At 42.3% G+C, this 16,769-nt stretch overlaps 1 protein-coding gene across 1 annotated transcript in view; it reads left to right on the top strand.

Annotated features, from left to right (window-relative positions):
* DNER (delta/notch like EGF repeat containing) overlaps nucleotides 1–16,769 on the top strand; it is a 372,135-nt gene that overhangs the window by 276,077 nt on the left and 79,289 nt on the right. Inside the window, exon 8 of the mRNA XM_081585417.1 lies at nucleotides 8,872–9,096. Coding sequence (XP_081441543.1) covers nucleotides 8,872–9,096 — 225 coding nt within the window. The remainder of the gene's footprint in view (nucleotides 1–8,871; nucleotides 9,097–16,769) is intronic.

Genomic DNA, 16,769 nt, shown 5'->3' with positions numbered 1-16,769 from the left:
TTCATTAGATTTCTTTGGCAGTTCCGCTTTATTTTCTGTCTTACTCCTTAAATCTTCCTGAACTTTCTTCTTGTTGCAATGGGCTGTTTTAAATCTCTTGGCTGCTGATGTTGCTTCCATGTGTTTGAAATAGGTTTTTCTCTGGAGCTATTGGAGTTTTCCTTCCAACATTTCCTGATGTCCGTCATTAGAGGTTCATATGGCTTGAAATAAACTATTCCAAATAAGAAATATCACCATCTTTGTCATTCTCTCTGCACCTTTTGGTTAACATTATCAAATAGCCTTTCATTTTCTACTCTTCAGGTAGGATTGAAAATCCAGATGTACTAGTTCATTAGCATCCAGTTAGGACTTACATATTATCCCTCTGTTATAGTAACTTACTGACCTTTTAGTGGCTTCAGAGACATTACTATTGTTATTTTTATTACTTATATTGCAATATTCCACCAAGCTGTATTTCACTTTTTCCATATAGAGTTCTTCACGTTTTGGAGTTTGAATGTGTCCAGGAAGATAGTTGAACCCAAGAATGTTAAATTTTGTTTTCCAACATTCTTGCCTTTGCCACCATAACTAATTTGGTTTTCATATTCTGGAAGAGGAATTTTCAGAATCATTTACCTTAAGAGATGATTGGTAGGCTGACCAAAGTTCTTCAAGGGTTATACTAATAAAAAGAGAAGCTTTCCCAAATAATTACTTTTAGAACTGGTAACAGTATTCAGGAACAGGAAAGTGCAGAAAAGTTCCTGCTATTGGAGATAGAGTTTAGAGCTCTTTCTATGTAATGTGTGTCTGTGTGTATGTGTAAAGAGAAAGAGGATGGAGGGAGAGGCAGAGGAGAAAATAGAGTGAATGAGAATCTTGGTCCATTTTTAGAATGTTTCTTGGAAAGATGAAATATATTCTGGCTGAGTCTCAGCTTCAGATGATCCAAGGCCATTTCTACCGTATGGTGTAAAGCATCTTTCTACCAGCGCTCTCAGAACTGCCCTGCATTCTGAAAATTCAGTGCAGAGCTTCATTTTATACTCATCTTTGCTGTAGCTTTGGGTCACTGACTTCCATATTTTTATACAGAGAAATCAGTTCATATTCTGCCATATCTGAGTGTGGGATCACTTCCAAAGGTACTTATTTTTATGTCTAGATATTGAATGTGCAGTGTTTCGTATCTGGGATGCAGCTTAAATTTTGAAACTACATTCATGCAATATTCAGGCTTTTGTGATTGGCATCACGTTTCCAAGTCAGTTTCAATTAAAAATTAAAAAAAAAAATACATTAATGCTCCTGTAAGATGCAGCAAGAACCATAAACTTGCTAACATCTGGCTTTGATCAACGCATTGGAAGGCCAGCCTTGTGTTGGTTGGCATCATGGCTCTAAATTTGATATTTGGAAGACTTTTTGAATATTTGGATGAGTATAAAGATGACTTCTGGTTTTATAAGGAGTTGGTAGGTAAGGTGGTAAGCAATAAGTTTACTCCTTAGGATTCAAGTTTTATTTTTATATTTTAAAAAATATCTTGCATGTGATATTGGAAATACTGAGAACTAGTCAGGCTTGAGACTTTTCAAATGCCCTGAGTTAAGAATTCATCATTGCTAAGTAATTTCTGTTTTCTGAAGCTGTTTTAAATTTAAGACTTCGGGACACTGACGGGTCTAATCTGCCTCTAATTCCGTATGCTAGCACCTTCAACTTTTCAAGTGCTTTTATGCAAACCCTTACGCGAGGAAGCCTATCATGGGGCTTAAGAGCACAGATGTGGTAACAGATCTTCGTCTGAACCTTGCTTTTCCTACTTACTGAGTGTCCCTGGGGGACTAGTTCCCTAAAATCAAGTCTCTAGGCCTTCTTCTATAAAAGTGGATAATCAGTTCAGTTCAGTTGCTCAGTTGTGCCTGACTCTTTGTGACCCCATAATGGTAAACCCTAATTGAGTTTGTGGTTGTGATAAATAAAAGATAGATACCAATTGCTTAGCATAGTATCTGATATATAATAAGAACTCAGAAAAAAAACAACAACTCAGTATTTGCTATTACTATTAACACCAGAATTTGTCTCTTTCTCTCTGCTAGCACAACTGTAACTACTCGATATATACAGCTGTAATTTCTTCTCTAATCTCCATTCTTAATAAATGAGGATGCTAAGGCATGTAAGAACTAGTTATTTGATTGTGCTGATATGGTTTATCAATCAGAATTTGATTTATTGAATTGCAAGTAGTAGACACCCAATAATCATGGTTTAATTAAGGTAGCTTTAAACTAAGTTTTGAAGTCAGCTGGTGTAAATCCTCCAAATTTGTCCTTTTTTTCAGTATTTTTTGGGTACTAGGTCCCTTGTGTGTTGATATAAATTATAGAGTCACCTTGTTAATTTGTTCAAAAAAAGCCATCTGAGACTTTGATTGGTAATTGCAGTGAATCAATTTGCATATTAATAATATCAAGCCTTCCAATTCATGAACATGGTCACACACAAGTAAGATTCAAGCTTTGGCTTCCCAGCTCTGAATTCTTTGTGTCATGAAAAGTCTGAGATGAGGATGCCAGCAGGGTCGGTTCTAGTGAGGGCTCTCTTCCTCGTTTGCAGATGGCTGCCTCCTTGCTGTGTCCTCACACGGCAGAGAAAACTCTGGTGTGTCTTCCTCTTCTTCTTGTTGTTCGGTCACTCAGTCATGTCCAACTCTTTGTGACCCCATGGACTGCAGCACGCCAGGCTTCCCTGGCCATCACCAACTCCCAGAGCTTACTCAACCTCATGTCCATTGAGTCGGTGATGCCATCCAACCATCTCATCCTTTGTCTTGCCCTTCTCCTCCCATCTCCAATCTTTCCTAGCATCAGGGTCTTTTCCAATAAGTCAGCTCTTCGCATTAGGTGGCCAAAGTATGGGAGCTTCAGCTTTAGCATCCATCCTTCCAATGAATATTCGGGACTGATTTCCTTTAGGATTGACTGGTTGGCTCTCCTTGCAGTCCAAGGGACTCTCAAGAGTCTTCTCCAACACCACAGTTCAAAAGCATCCATTCTTCAGCCCTCAGCTTTCTTTGTAGCTCAACTCTCACATCCATACATAACTGCTGGAAAAACTATAGCTTTGACTAGATGGACGTTTGTTGACAAAGTAATGTCTCTGCTTTTTAATATGCTGTCTAGGTTGGTCATAGCTTTTCTTCCAAGGAGCAAGCGTCTTTTAATTTCATGGCTGCAGTCACCATCTGCAGTGATTTAGGGGCCCAAGAAATTAAAGTCTCTCACTATTTCCATTGTTTCCCCATCTATTTGCTGTGAAGTGATGGGACTGGATCCCATGATCTTAGTTTTCTGAATGTTGAGTTTTAAGCCAGCTTTTTCACTTTCCCCTTTCACTTTCATCAAGAGGCTCTTTAGTTCTTCTCTGCTTTCTGCCATAAGGGTGATTACACCTTCCTCCTGTTACAGGGCCCCTAACCCCGTCATGGGGGCTCCACCCTTATCTAATTCTAATGATTTTCCAAGGCCCCACCTCCTCATGTCACCACATTGTGGGGATAAGGCTTCAGTATATTAATTTTGAGGGGACATAAACATTTGGCCCATAACAAATAGCATTTTGAAAATTGGCTCAGCATTTAATCTGTGAATCAGTTCCTTTTCTAATGTTCATTGGATTTCCCAGGTGGCACTAATGGTAAAGAACTTGCCTGCCAATATAGGAGACATAAGAGAGGATCCTGGGTTGGGAAGATACCCTGGAGGAGGAAGTGGCAACCCACTCCAGTATTCTTGCCTGGACAACCCCATGGTAGGGGGAGCCTGGTGGGCCACAATCCATGGGGTCGCAAAGAGTCAGACATGACTCAAGCGACTTAGCATGTAGTGTTCATTAATGATCTTGTAAGTGAGGAAAATTATCCCGTAATTGCCCTAAATCACATGCATCTCCATAAAGTGTATTGAGATACAGCTTGAATTCATTTTTGCTTTGTCATCATCCTTTATAACAAAATGACACTTTAGATTACATTATCTTTTTTCAGACTGGGATAATATGTTAAAGGGGTCTTCGGTCTTCAATATTTCCTGAGGTATATTAAGATTCTCTGAAAGTATAAAACATTATGCATTCTCACCTTGTTTTTATATTTTCTTGAATTGGTAAGAAAAAGGAAAAGAAATTATTATTTATTAATAATAATAAAATGCAGGATTCCTGATTCAATAGCAGTGAGTCTTTTAGACATTCAATTCAACAAACATTTATTGATCCTCTCTTTAAATATTTTTCTGGTACATAATCAATTCTTCTTTTTTTAAAAGAGATTTTTTTTTTTCAATGTGGACTATTTTAAAGTCTTTCCTTAATTTTTTTACATTATTGCTTCTGTTTTATGTTTTGGTTTTCTGACCAAGCAGCACATGGGATCATATCTCCCTGACCGGGGATCAAACTGGCACCCCCTGTATTGGAAGGCAAAGTCTCAACCACTGGACTGCCAGGGAAGTCCCTTAATCGTCTTTTAAGTCTTTTTACATAAAGCAAACAAAACAAAGGCCTCCCTCTGGCTTACATTCCTACTTAGATCCTATTTAGATACAGTGCTGTGTCTCCTGTTCCATTGTGTCAATCAGCTTTTGCGGCATAACAAACCACCTCAAAACTTAGTGGTTAAGACAACAATTATTTATTTAGCTCATGATGATTGTGGAGTTGGCAGTTGGGGCTGGATTTCAGAGAGCCACAGGCTGGGTAACTGGTCTAGGGTGGCCTCACTGGGCTGGATGCTTTGCTCCATGGGGTCTCCTGTCCTCTAGCGGGCTAGTCCGGGCCAGCCCACCAGCTTATAGACAGGGTTCAATGACATTTTAGGCAACTCTCCTTTCGATGTTCACTTTTCTGATGTTTTTCTCATAGCTCAGTTGGTAAAGAATCTACTTGCAAAGCAGGAGACCCTGGTTCGATTCCTGGGTCGAAAAGATCCCCCGGGGAAGGGATAGGCTACCCACACCAGTATTCTTGGGCTTTCCTTGTGGCTCAACTGGTAAAGAATCCACCTGCAGTACGGGATTCAATCTGGGTTCGATCCCCGGGTTGGGAAGATCTCTGGAGTAGGGAAAGGCTACTCACTCTAGTATTCTGGCCTGGAGAATTCCATGGACTATATAGTCCATGAGGTTGCAAAGAGTTGGACACAACTGAGCAACTTTCACTTTCACTTTCTTTTCTTAAAATTTATCCATCCCTTTGTCTATCCATCCATCTGTCCATCTGTCTGTCTTTTCTTCCTTGGGGAATCATAAGCCTCCCCTGGGAATCTCTTTCTGTATTTTCCATTGCAGTTGGTAACAATACCATACACATTGTTCTCCAGTCTGGAAAACCTGGGAACCACATAATTTTTTGGATGTTGTCATCACCTGACACATCCACAGCTGAGCATCGTTTCCACTCTAGCCCAGCCACTTCGTTCTTTCTGGAGCTGTTAGTGATTGTCCTCTCCTCTTCCAGTAGCATATTGGACACCTTCTGACTTGGGTGAGGCTCGTCTTCTGGTGTCATATCTTTTCACCTGTTCGTGGGGTTCTCGTGACAAGGATACTGGAGAGGTTTGTCATTCCTTCCTCTGGTGGACCATGTTTTGTCAGAATTCTTCACTATAACCTATACATCTCGGGTGGCCCTCCATGGCTCGACTCATAGCTTCATTGCATTATGCAAGCCCCTTTGCCACGACAAGGTTATGATCCATGAAGGGGATTACAATTTTAGCTGCTTCTTATTGAACACTACTTATCAATCACCATACCAAATGTTTATGTAGGTTTTTGCATTTAAGCTTCATAAAAACCATATGCTATAGGCATTACTGTCTCCATTCCATGAAACAGATGAAGGTGATTAAGTCCTTGCCCACAGTCCCACCGTTTAGTGGGCAGAGATGGTTTTTGAATCCAATTTCTTTTGACTCCAAAGCCTGTGCTTAACATTTTGTCAGACTGAGAAACCACAAATACAGGGCCCAGAGAAATGACCTATCAACATTGTAAAATAGTAAGGGTTCACATAAGAATCTGGATTTGAAATATTCTTTGAAAATTCAGAAGGTATGGTAGATGGCCTAACATTCCAGTGGCAGCAGTTGGCTTCAGGGGGATCGTGGCCACTCTGTTTGGAAGGCCATGCCTTCTGTAGTTAGCCACTGTCCCTGCCATTCCCCACTGCTTTATAACAGGCCCACTTCCTTCATCAACATGGTATGCTGGGCTCCCGCTGGCATTTGAATTTTTGACTGTTGTTGCATTGTGCCCTTAGGCCCTGCCCACTCTTCAGTTCTTCCACCATCAGTTGGTCTCTGACTTGACAGTGTTATGTTATTGTAAAATCTTTGTCTAGTCTGTCTCACTAGCTCGGTAGACTTGAACAGGATACTTCACATTTCTGGGTCACCATTTTCTCATTTTTAAAATAGGGCTATTAATAGTTCTGGTATCATGCAGTTACCCCAGGGTTAAGTGGATTAATGCATGTGAAGGCTTAGAAGTGTCTGGTACATCTCAGCCACTAGTGGATGTCAGTTGTGACTGTTATTATTACCATTTTTCATTCATTCATTCAGCATTGGACTGGAAACTGTTCAAGAAATTTTGATATTATCATTTTAGAACCCATAACAACTTGATGAAGAAAATAATTTCAGCCTTGTTTTTGGGGTGAGGTAGAAGATGAGAGAGGTCAGGAGTGCCACCATTGTTGAGTTTTCCATATGATGCATATTTAAGTATATTCTTTCTGTTCAGAGTGAAATGGAATGTATCTCACGAAGAATGGAGTTACATTCCACTCTTGGCTGCAGAGGGGCTCTTTGGAGAATTCAAGTGTTATCAATACCGATTGTGTGGTACATTTTTAGTACGATATTTAAAATTTAAAAGCTACAGGGAAGTTTATAAAATGTTGAATAGCACAGAAAGTTTTTTGAATTTTCTATTTCTGTACAGAAAAATTTCAAGTTGATACTGCCAATTTATGAGTGATGGTTTAAAATGTGGAAACTAATTTTGTTTGGTTTATATATTCACTGTGTCCTGAACGACAAAGATTGCCAATATTGCTGAGTGTTCTGTGTGAAGATGGTTAATATAAATTTAAATCTAGATAAGAAAAGTGAAATAGAATATTGAAATAAAAACTGTATATGAGTAAAGTTATTTAAATTTGTTTCTAAAACTGAATAGTCTTCACTTTATTTCCAAACTGCTCTTAAAATATCAGAAGAATAGGTTTTACTAAAGTATTATTAAAGACCTACTTGGACACACGGACCTACAGATTCACGTATACATGTCTGTATAATTAAAAAATGTTTTTAATGGAAGTAGAGTTGATTTACAATGTTGTGTTAATTGCTGGTGTACAGCAAAGTGATTTAGTTGTATATTTTTGGATTCTATTGTAGTTTATTACAAGATATTAATATGTTCCCTGTGCTATATAGTAGAAGGATATGTAAGTTTTTAAATTGAGAAAAATTGAAACACACAAAAATCATCTGCACAAGAAATCCATTTAAAATGAAAAAAAGTTAAAGCTTAATTGAGGTACAAGGTATGTGTCATAAATTTCATTCATTTTAAGAGTACAATTCAGTGCTTTTTAGTAAATATACAGAATTGTGCAGCTATCACCACAACCTGCAATCCAACATTAGAACATTTACATCAACCTCAATAGACTCCCTCATGCCCATCTTCTGTCAGCCCCTCCTCCCACCCCAGCCCCAGGCAACTACTCATCTACTTTATATAGAGATTTATTTTACCTGTAGATTTATTTTTTCTGGACATTCCTTATAAATGAGATTATACAACATATGGTCTTTTGTACTTAGCTTCTTTCACTTAGCTTATGTCCTTTAGGTTCATCCACGTTGGCACAGGGCTTTCCTGGTGGCTCAGTGATAAAGAATCTGCCTGCCAGTGCAGCACATGCAGGTTTGATCCCTGGATTGGGAAGATCCCTGGATTGGGAAGATCCCCTGGAGAAGGAAATGGCAACCCACTCCAGTATTCTTGACTAGGAAGTCCCATGGGCAGAGGGAGCCTGGTGGGCTACAGTCCATGGGGTCGCAGAGTCGGACAGGACTTAGCGACTAAACAACAATGATGTTGGCACACAGGTCAGAAAATTTATTTCCTCTTTGTTGCATAATAGTGTTCCATTGTGTGGATACACCCAGTTTGTTTCTCCATTGCAATGACCAAACTGTTAAAAATTGTATATTCAAGAAACTACTAACAGCGGGTGATTCTAGAGAAAGGAGTGAGGAACAAAGGAATAAAGGTGGGAGAATGATATTTTTCACATTTCCTGTTTTATATGGATTTAAGGTTTTAAATTCAGGATTATTCTTCATCTATTAAAGTAAGGAATATCTTCCTCCAGCAATGTGTATTAAATAAGAGATGAAATCTCTCCACTGATCCCAATCCCAGCTTCCTGAAAGCAATCACCATTAATTTGTTTTTGCCATCTTTCTACTTTGTACATACATAGACATACATATCGGGTTGGCCAAAAAGTTCGTTCGGGTTTCCACACCGTGTTACCCATCGAATGAACTTCTCGGCCAACCCGATATGTATATCTCCCTGTATCTCAGTACACCTAAGCAATCATACATTTTATATTTCCACCAAAATGGAAGTAGCTTGGTTACCAAAGCGAAGAAAACCCGCTTGGTTGGGTTGTGCGGTATTCATCAATTGACAATGAAGCGGAGTTCTGAACAGCAGCCCGAGTTTCTCGGTGATTAAGTGGAATGTGATGCCTCTTTTTACCCCTCCGCAATTCTGTATCTTTCCGCAGGCTACCTGGGCTCCACCTGCGAGGAGAAGGTGGACCCGTGTGCCTCCGCGCCCTGCCAGAACAACGGGACCTGCTATGCCGATGGGCTGAACTTCGGCTGCAGCTGCAGCGCGGGCTTCACGGGCCCAGCGTGCGCGCAGCTCGTGGACTTCTGTGCGCTCAGCCCCTGTGCCCACGGCACGTGCCGCAGCGTGGGCACCAGCTATAAGTGCCTCTGTGACCCAGGTGGGTACTGTTCCCGGGCGGGGAAGCCCTCTCCTTCCGTTCCCCAATCTCAAAACCTTTTAACTGGTTTTTGCATCTGAGCACGGGTTGGCCCACTGCAGGGGTTTGCTTGTCCATCCAAGTGAACCTCACTTGTGTGTGTGTGTGTGTGTGTGTGTGTGTGTGTGTGTGTGTGTGTGTGTGTGTGTGTGTGTGTTCAGTCGCTTCAGTTGTGTCCGACTGTTTGCAACCATATGGACCGTAGCCCACCAGGCTCCTCTGTCCATGGGATTCTCCAGGCAAGAATACTGGAGTGCCTTGCCCTGCCCTCTTCCAGGGGGTCTTCCCAACCCAGGGATCCAACCCTCATCTTTTAAGTCCCCTGCATTGGTAGGCAGGTTCTTTACCACTAATGCCACCTGAGAAATATGACACCCTTTCTTTTTAGACTTCCCTTAGGCAGCCTTTGAAAAATACTCTTTCCCCTTTTCATGAGCATTCCACAGTCATTATAGAAAAAGAAGAAAATATAAGTCAGCAAAATGAAGAAAATGAAAACCAGGCTTAATCTTTTTGTTGTTGTTTAGCCCCTAAGTCATGTCCAACTCTTTTTGAGACCCCGTGGACTGATAATAGCTTAATTATTTTGGACAGTTGACGATAGGTCATTTCAGAGCCTTTCCTGCATTACATATCTTTTATTACTGGGTTCTGAGGTTAATGGAATGTTTTTCATTTTCACGTGCACACAAAGCAGAATGGAGTCCATTCAGCATGTTATCATCATTTAAAATTCTTACTTGCGGCACAGTTATTTAGGACTTTTTTGGCTTCCTGTGTAAACGTTCACAAGTTCCATCATTTATTTTCCTGATGTCTTCTGCATTTGTGTCACTGATTGTTTATTGTGAAAGTTTTGAGACTGAGAAGTCAGGGTAGTTACTTGTTAAAGTTTGCGTCCGCGCAGCCTCCTGGTGTGACCTGAAAAGAACGCACACCGGCAGCTCTGTCTTTCCTCTGATTTATATTCTCCCCACGTCTGCATCCTTGCACGAGCTGGCTCTTTAGAATGCTTCCCAGGCAGTGATCCCCGCCCCACTTCTCTGGCCCGTGTACATGGCCGACCAGTCCCCTGGTTGGCTCCACTCCTGGTTCTGCTGCGCAGTGCCCTCTGCCTGGAGTGCCTGCTCCCCAGTCACCCCATCACGCCTGCAGACTTCCCCTTCTGAGGGTGAATCAGCTTTCCTTCCTCTGAGTTCCCACAATCACCCACAGTATCCCTTTCTTGGGGATTTGAATTTCTTGGTATTTGAAGCTCTATATTAATTATCCTTGTATGTTTGTATTAACATATATGTGTGGAATCTATAGAGTACTTCCCTGATGGGTAAAGAATCTGCTTGCAATGCAGGAGACACAGGATACGTGGGTTTGATTCCTGGTTCAGGAGGATCCCCTGGAGTAGGAAATGACAACCCTCTCCAGTATTCTTGCCTGGAAAATTCCATGGACAGAGAAGCCTGGTGAGCTATACAGTCCATGGGGTTGCTAAAGAGTTGGGCACAACTGAGCAACTAAGTAGGCAGGCAGGTGTATGTAGAATCTAGAAAAATGGTAGAGATGAACCTATTTGCAGGGCAGGAATAGAGACTCAGATGTAGAGAATGGACATGTGGACAAAGTGGAGAGACAGAAGAGTGGGAAGAATTGAGAGCTTAGGATTGACATATATACATTTGTTTAGTTGTTAAGTCTGACTCTTTGTGACCCCATGGACTGTAGCCCACCAGGCTTCTCTGTCCATGGGATTTCCTAGGCAAGAATACTGGGGTGGGTTGCTGTTTCCTTCTCCAGGGGATCTTCCTGACCTCGGGATCGAACCCATCTGTGTCTCCTGCATTGGCAGACTGGTTGTTTACCACTGATCCACCATGGAAGTCCCATATACACACTACTATGTGCAAAATAGATAGCTAGTGGGAACGTGCTGTGTAGCACAGAGGGCTCAGTTTGGTGCTCTATGATGAACTAGAGGAGTGGGATAGTGGAAGGGAGGTCCAAGAAGGAGGAGCTATAGACCTACTTATAGCTCATTCTCTTCACTGTATAGCAGAAACTAATACAACATTGTAAAGCAATTATACTCCAATAATAAAGACAAAAACCAAACCAAAACAAACAAAAATTATCCTTACATGTGGTTCTCTCCTCCCTTGGGGATGGGAGCAGAATGAAGTGTGTCTTATTAGTATCTTTTGTCTAACAATAAGGTACGATTTAGTGAGCTTAGTCTTGCTCAGTCCGGAGCTGGGTGCTTTACATCTCTGGTCCTTTTATGTGCCCTCCCTTCTGGATGGAGGTGGTGGAGGTGCGTTTTCACCAAGGTATGAAATGCCTTGTTCCTGATTCAGTCACGTGTTGGTGGCCATTCATCCACTCAGAGGCTGAGTCCGGATTTCAACCCAGGTGCCCCGGTTCCCCTTGGCTATGCCTGGTCTGGAACTTGCCAGGGGCACAGCTCCTACTCATCCATCACCAAAGGAGTGAGTGGGAAATACAATTGAGCCTTTGAAGGGTATTGAAAAGCCTCCTTCATGTAGACTTCTACTTCTCTGGTTTTCTAAACAGTCATGGGGTTGATGTTTTGCCAAGGGCCCCGATCCTCTAAAATGTAGAGGGAATGGACCTGGTTAGTCTGCCTGGTAACTGCATGAGTAGGATTTTCCAGACAAACAGAAGAGAGAGAGAGAGACAGAAAAAGAAACCATTGCTAGATTTTAAGGAGCTGACTCATGCAGTTGTGAGGACTGGCAAGTTCAAAATGTGGTACAAGCTGGCAGGCTGTCAACTTAGGCAGGATTTCTATATTACAGTTTTGAGCTCAAATTCCTCCTGTCTCAGCAAACCTCAGTCTTTGCTCCTAAGACCTTCAACTGATTGGATGAAGCCCACCCACTTTCTGGGAGGGTAATGATTTACTCAAAGCTTACTGTTGTAAATACTCATTTTATCTAAAAATTACCTTCACAAGAACATCTAGCCTAATGTCTGACCAGACATTTGGGTCCTGTGGCTTAGCTGAGCTGACGCACGAAATGAACTGTCTCAATAACATTTTGGGGTTTTTCATAAACCTCGTGGGCTTCCCCAGTGGTGCAGTGGTAAGGCATCCACCTGCAATGCAGGAGATCCAGGTTTGATCCTTGGGTCGAGACGATAGGAAATGGCAACCCACTCCAGTATTCTTGCCTGAGAAATCCCACAAACAGAGGCACAGAATTAGCCTCAATGAAATGGGGCTAATTCTCCAAATTGTGGCAGCTCATGTTCTGGGTACAGTCTGATCATCATGTAGTTAAATTTTCCACCTAGTGTTTCAGTATCTTTAAGACAGCTCACAGGATATGGCTCAGAATATTATCTATATCCCTTGAGAAAGAACTAAAGATCCTTGACTATGCTTAATGACTACATTATTATTATCTAGTCTCCTTTGACTGTTTCCCTTTGTTTCCCCATTTCTCACTTCTCTGATCAAATTTTCTCTTTGACTAAAATTTTCCACAGACAAAAGGCCAAGAGGACACTGAGGGTGGTGGGGTAGGGCAAGGACCTGCTCCATTTCACCTGCGCTGGGAGCACAGAGTCTTGGCCACTGGACCACCAGGGAAGTTCCTGTGCTTAGACAGAAGGAACTTCTTTCCATGTTCTTCTGTTGACCATGATCTTCTGTTGTATGTAAGGGTGTTAGATGAGAGGCATAGAGCATGTGTCCTGGCAAGAGCAGTAAGAGCTATGCAGTTGCTTTCTATCCACGGAGATTCCAGCACTTTTCCTCAAGTCAAAAGGGTGAAGTGTCTCCTGTGAAGTTCCTCTTTTCCCACCTGCTCTTCTCTGCCCAGCCTTCATTCGTGTCCATTTGGAGCTTTTCGCTTGTTAAGGCCAATGCCCGGCCTCTAAGGAGCCTTGAAAAGCCTGAAGAAACAAGTGTCCTGTTTCTGGATGCCTGCACTCATTAGGCAGTCCTCCAGGAGAGAGCCTTGGAGTTCATTCAACTCTCTCATCAAACTGGAGAGATGAAATTGCTTTTAGAGGGGTTGCTTCCTCAGATCATTAGGTGACATTGTGTGAAGTAAAAAAGGCATCTTAACATCTGGCAAGAATTTACATTTTAAGAGGTGAAAATGACAATTCTCTGAATGCTAAATTTCTAGTCTTAATCTTTCGGAGCATGTAATTGCTTTACCAATAGTTTGCATAATAGAAGAATCTCATGAGAGTAGGTGAAATTGGGTGTCGAGCTGAAGAGTGGCAAGGCTGATCCTTTTTGTAGAGAGCACGCAGACCCCGTTTCATAAAATGGAAGCAGATTGAAATCATGTCAGGTTGATAATTAGCTCCCATCTGACAAAATGCCATTTGGATATGACTGCAAATCAGATTTGCCAGGTGCTTTATTTTCAGACCTCATTTTTAGCTTATCAGGCTAGGGAGCTCTGATGGGATTTTAGTATTAAATAATAAAATGTCAGCACTGAGCAATCATGGAAAAGTTATCTTTCAGGGACAGTGTTAAGTGATAGACCACATGTACTCTAAGAAAATTACAAATTGAAGTCTCCCAAGGATGGAAAAAGTGAGAGCATGGAGTCTAACGGACATCATGGGGAGCAGGGCCACTATGCCTGGAGTTGCCGTAACCCTTACAGGTTTGATCTCCAGGTCAGGAAGATCCCCTGGAGGAGGGCATGGCAACCCACTCCAGCATTCTTGCCTGGAGAATTCCATGGATGGGGAAGCCTGGTGGGCTATAGTCCATGGGGTCGCAGAGAGTCAGACACGACTGAGTGACTTCACTTTCACTTCACATACAGGTGGCAGGTGATATCTAGTGTGATCTCTAAGCAGTGGTGGGGTCTGGAGATGCCATTTGGATGGTGACCAGTGTGGGAAGGAATCCTTGCTAAGAGGGAAGGTGGTTTGCCTGAGTTCACTGGTCTTGACCCCTGCCTGATACACTTGAGTTATTACTCCAACCTTGTTTTGTTGTTGTTGTTGTTTTTAAATTGGAGTATAATTGCTTTATAATGTTGTGTTAGTTTCTGCTTTATGGTGAAGTGAATCAGCTATATGTATACATATATCCCCTCCCTCTGGAGCCTTCCTCCTGCCTTCTGTTCCCATCCTATCCATCTAGGTCATCACCAAGCTGAGCTCCCTGTGTTATACAGCAGCTTTCCATTCAGTTCAGTTCAGTCGCTCAGTCGTGTCTGACTCTTTGTGACCCCATGAATTGCAGCACGCCAGGCCTCTCTGTCCATCACCAACTCCCAGAGTCTACCCAAACCTATGTCCATCGAGTCAGGGATGCCATCCAACCATCTCATCCTCTGTCATCCCCTTCTCCTCCCGCCCCCAATCCTACCCAGCATTAGGGTCTTTTCCAATGAGTCAACCCTTCACATGAGGTGCCCAAAGTATTGGAGTTTCAGCTTCAACATCAGACCTTCCAATGAACACCCAGGATTGATCTCTTTTAGGATGGACTGATTGGATCTCCTTGCAGTCCAAGGGACTCTCAAGAGTCTTCTCCAATACCATAGTTCAAAAGCATCCGTTCTTCGGCGCTCAGCTTTCTTCACCGTCCAACTCTCACATCCATACAGGACCACTGGAAAAACCATAGCCTTGACTAGACGGACCTTTGTTGGCAAAGTAATGTCTCTGCTTTTAAATATGCTATCTAGGTTGGCCATAACCTTCCTTCCAAGGAGCAAGCGTCTTTTAATTTCATGGCTGCAATCACCATCAGCAGTGATTCTGGAGCCCCAAAAAAATAAAGTCTGACACTGTTTCCACCGTTTCCCCATCTATTTCCCATGAAGTGATGGGACCAGATGCCATGATCTTAGTTTTCTGAATGTTGAGCTTTAAGGCAACTTTTTCACTCTCCTCTTTCACCTTCATCAAGAGGCTCTTTAGTTCTTCTTCACTTTCTGCCATAAGGGTGGTGTCATCTGCATATCTGAGGTTATTGATATTTCTCCTGGCAATCTTGATTCCAGCTTGTGTTTCTTCCAGCCCACCGTTTCTCATGATGTACTCTGCATATAAGTTAAATAAGCAAGGTGACAATATACAGCCTTGACGTACTCCTTTTCCTATTTGGAACCAGTCTGTTGTTCCGTGGCCAGTTCTAACTGTTGCTTCCTGACCCGCATACAGGTTTCTCAAGAGACAGGTCAGATGGTCTGGTATTCCCATCTCTTTCAGAATTTTCCACAGTTTATTGTCATCCACACAGTCAAAAGCTTTGGCATAGTCAATAAAGCAGAAATAGATGTTTTTCTGGAACTCTCTTGCTTTTTCGATGATCCAGCGGATATTGGCAATTTGATCTCTGGTTCCTCTGCCTTTTCTAAAACCAGCTTGAACATCTGGAAGTTCACGGTTCACGTATTGCTGAAGCCTGGCTTGGAGAATTTTGAGCATTACTTTACTAGCATGTGAGATGAGTGCAATTGTGTGGCAGTTTGAGCATTCTTTGGCATTGCCTTTCTTTGGGATTGGCACGAAAACTGACCTTTTCCAGTCCTGTGGCCACTGCTGAGTTTTCCAAATTTGCTGGCATATCGAGTGCAGCACTTTCACAGCATCACCTTTGAGGATTTGAAATAGCTCAACTGGAATTCCATCACCTCCACTAGCTTTGTTTGTAGTGATGCTTTCTAAGGCCCACTTGACTTCACATTCCAGGATGTCTGGCTCTAGGTAAGTGATCACACCATTGTGATTATCTGGGTCATGAAGATCTTTTTTGTACAGTTCTTCTGTGTATTCTTGCCACCTCTTCTTAATATCTTCTGCTTAATATCTGTTCTACACATAGTAGTGTAAATGTGTCAACATGCATGCTGTGTGTATGCTAAGTCACTTCAGTTGTGTCCGACTCTGTGCTATCCTATGGACTGTAGCCTGCCAGGCTCCTCTGTCTATGGGATATCCTAGGCAATAATACTGGAGCGGGTTGCCTTGCCCTCCTCCAGGGGATCTTCCTGACCCAGGGATGGAACCTGTATCTTCTGTGGTTCCTGCGCTGCAGGCAGATTTTTTACTGCTGAGCCTCCAGAGAAGCCCCATGTATGTCAATGCTGCTCTCTCACTTTCTTGAATTGAATGAACACTGCCGTTACAGAGGGTGCCTTAAGTTACTATTTAAGGAATTTATATTATAAGGCATTAGAGGATTTCTGTGTGTGTGTATGCATGCTAAGTCGTTTCAGTTATGTCCAACTCTTTCCTACCCTATAGACTGTAGCCTGCCAGGCTCCTCTGTCCATGGGATTCTCCAGGCAAAAATGCTGGAGTGGGTTGCCATGCCCTCCTCCAAGGGATCTTCCTGACCTGGAGATCAAATCTGCTTCTCTTCCATCTCCTTCATTGGCAGGAAGCACCACTAGTCCCACCTGGGAAGCCCGAGGATTTCTGCATGGAAATAAAAATAACAGAGTTTTTTTTTTTTTTCCATGAATAAATTCAGTTCAGTTCAGTCGTTCACTCATGTCTGACTCTTTGTGACCCCATGGACTGCAGCAACGCCAGGCTTCCCTATCCATCACCAACTCCTGGAGCTCGCTCAGATTCATATCCATCAAATCGGTGATGCCATCAAACTGTCTCATCCTCTGTCAGCC

This window comes from Giraffa tippelskirchi, chromosome 3 (genome assembly GCF_054371585.1).
Source record: "Giraffa tippelskirchi isolate mGirTip1 chromosome 3, T2T-mGirTip1v1.2.pri, whole genome shotgun sequence".
Classification (NCBI taxonomy): domain Eukaryota; kingdom Metazoa; phylum Chordata; class Mammalia; order Artiodactyla; family Giraffidae; genus Giraffa; species Giraffa tippelskirchi.
Note: the sequence above shows the minus strand (reverse complement) of the source record. Positions and strands in the feature narration are given on the sequence as shown.